The sequence below is a fragment of the Acyrthosiphon pisum genome, chromosome A1, assembly GCF_005508785.2.
Source record: "Acyrthosiphon pisum isolate AL4f chromosome A1, pea_aphid_22Mar2018_4r6ur, whole genome shotgun sequence".
In the NCBI taxonomy this organism is placed as follows: Eukaryota; Metazoa; Arthropoda; class Insecta; order Hemiptera; family Aphididae; genus Acyrthosiphon; species Acyrthosiphon pisum.
In genome coordinates this window covers 85,652,203-85,658,623 of record NC_042494.1, presented here as the reverse complement: position 1 = coordinate 85,658,623, position 6,421 = coordinate 85,652,203, and the positions used below count along the sequence as shown (strand labels likewise).

At 31.1% G+C, this 6,421-nt stretch overlaps 1 protein-coding gene across 1 annotated transcript; it reads right to left on the bottom strand.

Moving 5' to 3' along the window:
- Positions 1-6,218, bottom strand: LOC103308367 (zinc finger MYM-type protein 1-like). Its single transcript, XM_029486276.1, has 6 exons — positions 6,125-6,218; positions 5,793-5,894; positions 5,160-5,258; positions 3,037-5,051; positions 2,690-2,824; positions 1-168 (listed from the first exon to the last, which is right to left on the bottom strand). Exons 1-6 carry the CDS (start codon positions 6,216-6,218, stop codon positions 1-3), a joined length of 2,613 nt encoding a protein of 870 aa, XP_029342136.1.
- Between the last annotated feature and the right edge of the window lie 203 nt (positions 6,219-6,421).

The window sequence follows — 6,421 nt, the reverse complement described above, 5'->3', positions numbered from 1 at the left end:
TTATGCGGAGTCATCCTCCATATAATCTACGTGCTTCCAGTGAGGCGTCGCAAGACGCGGGTCCCTATTACATTGTTCTTTTTTTCCCTTTACTACCTCTTTGGTCGTGGATGCATTTTCCCGGTAACCCTGTGAGGGCACATTATGAGCAATATAGTGTGTCGCCTCCTGTGGGCCGGGAAAAATGTATGCAAAAATATTTTTATTACATTTGTTATGTGCCCACACAGAATTATTATTATTATTATTATGCCGAAATTGCCATTATTATTATATTAAAACTGATTACTGATACACTTAATAAACCCATGTGAATACCCAAAACCTTCATATTATTGTTTAATTTAATTATTTCTCTTTTTTTTCCCCCCAAAATATAAATCTTCCGCATTCATTTGCGGATGCGTGTGCAAAGCCTATGAGTTCCACCAACTTGGCCCTCGGGCCACCACGCGGAACGGCTCATAGGTCACGACAAAAGTGTTCCCCTTTGGTCGTGGGTGGTTTTTGGTAGTCCTACAAACTACCAGATTCTCACAATATGTACCATAAAATTTGTTGTGTGCACCCGTCTTATAGGAGATGGTGACAGGATAGGACAAGCGTCAAATTATCAACAATTTTTAGTTAGATGTTTATTTATTAAAATTGTAAAAAAGACAATTTGAATTTATACTGTTAGATTATTCGAATTAAGGAAGAATTCTGGTGTCTTAGAAAATAAGCGATTATGCGACGTCCATGAAGTTGGCCCACCGACTTCGCACAATCTGTTCAAAATCCATGCCAATATTTCGCGAGTAATTTGCTAGAATTTGCGAGTCCATTCCCGGAATTTTCTAGTCATTCCTTCCTCCCTTATTCAAGGGCGGGCCAACTTCAAAGACTCCAGACTTTCAAAAATCTTAAATTAAGAAAAACGACAAAAAATCTAATGCTAATTGGCTGCTAAATGATGGTAGGGAAAAATTTTAAAATGTGTATTTAATGATATGGGTTTGATATAGTTTTTTTTTTTTTTTTTAATTCAACAAAAGGCTTGCAAATTGTGAGAATAGTCTTGCAAATGGTTGCCAATCGACTGCTAAATGTCAAAAAAATGTCAAAATGTTTATTGGTTGTGGTGGGGGTTGATTTGAGTAAGGTGGGTGGGCCAACTTCAGAACTTTGAAAGCTCGTATCTGAGCTTTGGTGGACTAGTAAATTTCGGGGATGGGTCCACGCATACTAGCAAATTAATACGAGACTTTTGACACCCTTTTGGATTGTTTTGAGTAAAGAGGTTGGGGTACCTGAAGTTGGCCCACCCTTGAATAAGGGAGGAAGGAATGACTAGCAAATTCCGGGAATGGACTCTAGTAAATTCTAGTAATCGGTGGGCCAACTTCATTGACGTATTACTCGAATATCCTCTTAGTTCAAAATACTCCATTAACGAAAATAATGTAAGTTCAAAAGAGAAAAATAGTGATTACCAAAGTCAAAGAGTTACAGGAATGCGTACGTATGGTGGCTAGATCACGTCTTAATAATGGGCTGCTCCAACGTGCAACGGCTCTTATATAGTTCTACCCCCTCTCTTTACTAGATCCCTGGTGGACTGCGTCGTTGGTTCTCACAGTCCAGGGGGCCTTCTACAATTAGATGGTTGACAATTTCGTAGTGTGAACACTGACCTATGACTCATGGTTTGCAGATGTGCCTTTGGTTGATGCGGGATATCGTTATAATAATTGAGTATACCCACGGCCGTCTTGTCACAGTGCCAAGATCTAATTCATAGAATCTACTACGCGCCGAGAAGTTCCCACAGATATCTTATCGGCTCGGGTTTTGTCATCTGGCCGTTGGCAGATGCCAAGGCTGTTGCTAATAATTATAAGGTTACTCTCCCAAAGTCTGTGTGCAATGCTGACATCATCTGAACTATCTATGTGTTACTATATTATTTTAGATATTGCGTATTATAACTATGTGTAGGGGTGGAGTAAAAAGGAATCAGTATTTATAAGTCCATGTTATTAAACCTATAATTTATGTTCAATATATTATAAATATCCATAACACCGGTTTTTTTCAGCCATTGTCAAGAATGTAAATTGTTCAGTGCACCTACTACTTACTCAGAAAAACTATATAACAATATTTCTATGATTAAATGTTTCAACTTGAAGGTTTTTTAATTGCATATACCTACGTGTCCAGTGGCGAAACGAACCTAAAATAACCCATAAGCAAACTTACAATTTACACACCAACCCACCCACCCAATTACCGGCTATAATAGGTACCTATTATATATTTAAAATATTTTTTTTTGTTCAATTAATGTATATATATATATTAATATATATTTTTACCAATAAATTTAGGTAGGTTACTTATATAATAAATAGTATATTATACTGTATAATAGTAGGTTCATATTATAATTAGGTAGGTATTGTAATATCATTTTTTTGTTTTTGAAGAAACTAAAGAAAATAAAACAATAATAAAATGTAGGTACCTATTATTATAAAATAATTGCATTCTAGGAGATGAGAGACAATTCCTTTATTCTTATAATGTTATTATAATTAACATATTTTACAGCAATCTAGATAATGTATATAATGTATTATATTAATTTAAAACAAATTTAAAAATATGAAATTAATTATTTAAATATCAACTGTTTTTTTAAAACATCTGAAGTCATGGCAAACGTATTTATGGCTTCATTGTAATTGATTTCAATATCCTTTTCCATGCTCAAAATCAATAAGCTTTCAAGTCGGTCTTGTCCAGTTGTGGAACGTAGGCGAGTTTTAATCAATTTTACCTAAAACAAAATGTTTATATTTCTAAAAATATTGTATTTGTTAATTGTTGTTAACTTATATACTATTAAAAAATGCATGTCTACATAAATGTACACATATTGTATGTACAATACAGAATTTATGTAATTATAATATAATATAATATAATATAATATTATACTATAATTATATTTATATAATTTATATTTATACACTAATAAATTAGTATTACCTTTGAAAAGCTACGTTCAGCTGAAGCAGAAGAAGCAGGTATTGTACCAAGTGACTTATAAGCTTTGTACAAATTGGGAAAAGCTGATATCAAGTTGTAACTTGACAAAATATGAAGAATTCTTTCTACACTAACTTTTTTCTCAACTACTTGTCTGTCATCTTCATAACTAGTGATACTGGAATCACTATCTTCAGAACTTTGTATACACTTGACATTCTCATGTAGTTGTTTTGGTTCAAGTCTTACGACCAATTCATGTAAACTACTACTGAAAGCTAAATACTCTACTCTTAAATCTTGTAAATTTATACCATGTATCCATTTTGCTAATTGGTCAAAAGCATCTTCAGGCAATTTTTTACTATTCTTTTTACTATAAGACAGAAGTCGTTCAGGTGAAAGTAGACAAAGGTCCTTCATTATCTCTCTAGAGTCTTTAAACCTTGATTCAATAGAATTTATAATGACATCCAACACTTTAAAATACACATCACTTCTAAATACATCTTGAGCAGTAGAAGAAATTTCATCTCTAGACAATTCTCCAGGCATAATTTTTTTTTTACGCAACCTGACTTCTTTAAAGTTCCTTTCTGTTAAGTTTTGGTCTTTTGCAAAACTTTTTGCTTCATTTATCAGATTTTGGCATTTATCATCATCTCTAAGATCAATTAAACGATTCTTAGCAACATCAACAAGATTAATTGCTTCTATAAAATCAATTGATTTAGATTGAAGGTAATTTGAAACTGGAGTAGTAATTGCAAATATAGTTTTAACTAAATTCATGGCTATAATAAATTCAAAAGAAGATAATCTCATTGATAAACTTTTGGCTGTTGAACTTGATTCGCGATCAGAATCTTCCGCAGAAGCAATAGCATTCAATGATTGTAATAATGCAGCATATTTTTCATATACTACTGTAATTACTCGGTCATGTGAAGTCCACCTTGTGGTAGAAAAACGTTTTAAGCGTCGCACTCGTTCATTTGGATATAATTTATTTTGAAAAAATACAAAAGTAGCAGTTCTTTTTCGTGCACACATAAACTCAACTAATGCTTTAATATCACCAAAAAAAACCTTTGTTTTGGTACAACAGTCACATGTATCAACTATTACCAAGTTTAAAAGATGTGCAGAACACCACACATATAAAGCATTAGGGTTTTCATTTTGTATTAAAGTTTTTAATCCTGAATATTGGCCTTGCATTGAAGCTGCTCCATCGTAAGCTTGTGCACACAAATCTCTTTTCCAATTAATATTATATTTTTCTGTTATATTACAAAATACTTCATACATTCCTTTTCCAGTTGAATCTGGTGAAGTTACCAATGCCACTAATCTTTCTTCAATTTTACCTTTATCATTTACATATCTAAGTAAAAAGGTAAATTGATCTAACGTAGACACGTCTGTAGTAGTGTCTATGATGACTGAAAAGAGACCGGATTTTTTAACATCAAATAAAATCTTAGAACGCACAATTACTGATAATATGCTCAACAGTTTGTTTTGACTTAAACTTGATAAAAATGTAACTCGGTTGTGTTTACCTTCTATTTTTTGTAAATGAGAATTTAAGGGCCCATGATGTTTTGATAATAACTTCAAAAGTTCTAAAAAGTTCCCTTTGTTCATTGAGGTATTACTTTCATCGTGCCCTCTTAATGCAATATTCTGTCTGGCAGTAAAAAGTAGAGCATCAATGATAACCTTTAAGATTTCTCGGTTTTCAGCTACTTGGTGGTTTGCTGATTTTAAAAGTGTGATATCAATTCTTGTTCTGGTGAAGTACAAGCCCCGGCTAATCTCACTTTGAATATGTTCGGGTAAACACTCGTGATGGTGAATTGTTTTAGCAATGTTTCTATAATCACAGGTACCTTTAGAAGATAAAAATGATTTTTTTGCCTTAACCAAACTAAATAATCTACAAGACATGCAAAATACTCTATCAAGTAAAGGCGAGTATGATAGCCAGGTGCGTTTTGTTAAGTTGCCATCTGGTAAACATTGAAAATAATGACTTTCATGGAATGACCGAATATTTCCTGATCCATAGTTTTTTGTAGGGAATTTGTTGTATTATAGATCAGAAGGCAATGGCTGACAAGGTCCGAGATTCATAAAGTATGTTAATATTTCATTTGACATGGTTTCTGGCCAATGAACAGGATCATTTGGGAACACACTATCCATAACTTGGTATTCTAAAAAGAAATTATGATTTATCACTGTCAGTCTAATTCACTGCCACCAACTTATATTTTATTGTTATGATTGTAATGTTATAAAATGTTAATTCTTGTCAGTTGGAATAAAATAAATTATTACTATTTAAAATTAAAAATTACAAAATGTAAAAACAATATTTTAAAACTATCAGTTAGGGCTATATGAGTCAAGCGCTTATTTAGTTTTATTTCAGAGAGGGATGATGAAAATATATACCTACCTAGATAGTAGTGTATACGAGTGTATTTTAAAAAAATGTGGACTTATAATAATTAATGTGAACTAAACTAAGCCATTGTTATAAGTATACCTAATACTATAATTATATTTATAAATTTATTAATCAATATTTTATATTATTATTAGGTATAACTATTGTTACTAATTACTAATAAACATAAAACATAAATTTAAAAAAATATAATTACAATTATAAATTAATTTAATATGTAATTCAATATACTTAATAATGTTAATATAAAAAATATATTTATATCATACATTCATACCTTCTTCATTAGTGCACTTTAATACTGTTATGGAGTTATCTTCTTTGGTATTTGGTTTTGTATAGATCAAATCAGCTTCTTCCTCTACATTGTCTAATAATCCTAAATTAAATAAATTGTTATTGAAAAAAAAATGGTTGTCAGTCATTTCAATTGTTTCAAAAAAATTACAGGTATCTATAAATTATAGATATTTAATAATCGCTTAAAAAATAATACTTCCTTAGTTTTTATAGTAAATAATTATTTTTTTTATGTATTTAATTACAAAAGAACAAAAAACTGTTAATACTTTTGAAAAATTACTAAATGGTGAAATTTAAAACTATTACCTATTGTTAATTTGATGGGTGACTTCAAAGTAAGGATTGGACTCTGACTAAATGACAAACTGGTTGATAACGAATTGGACACCTCTTCATCCATTTCAACTAAAATAGTAAAAATCATGTACAAGGTGAAATGTGGTAAATAAAAATAAATAATATTATTAACAATAATAGGTACCTGTATTGGCTGTATCTTTAGTATAATCAGAAGTTGTACATGTACTCAAATTGTTTTCAGATAATAGTTCAGAGTTTAGGGCATCATTTTGACTGCATGTTGGGTTTCGATCTTAAAATTAA

Excerpts from the sequence above, each read along its gene's own strand:
- LOC103308367 (XM_029486276.1), bottom strand. The coding sequence starts at position 6,218 with ATGGATGAAGAGGTGTCCAATTCGTTATCAACCAGTTTGTCATTTAGT. Across the intron at positions 5,259-5,792 it reads AAAGTGCACTAATGAAGAAG|AATACCAAGTTATGGATAGT; the intron begins GTATGAATGTAT and ends ATTTCTTTTTAG. Across the intron at positions 5,052-5,159 it reads CTTTATGAATCTCGGACCTT|ATGGCAACTTAACAAAACGC; the intron begins GTCAGCCATTGC and ends AATGTTTACCAG.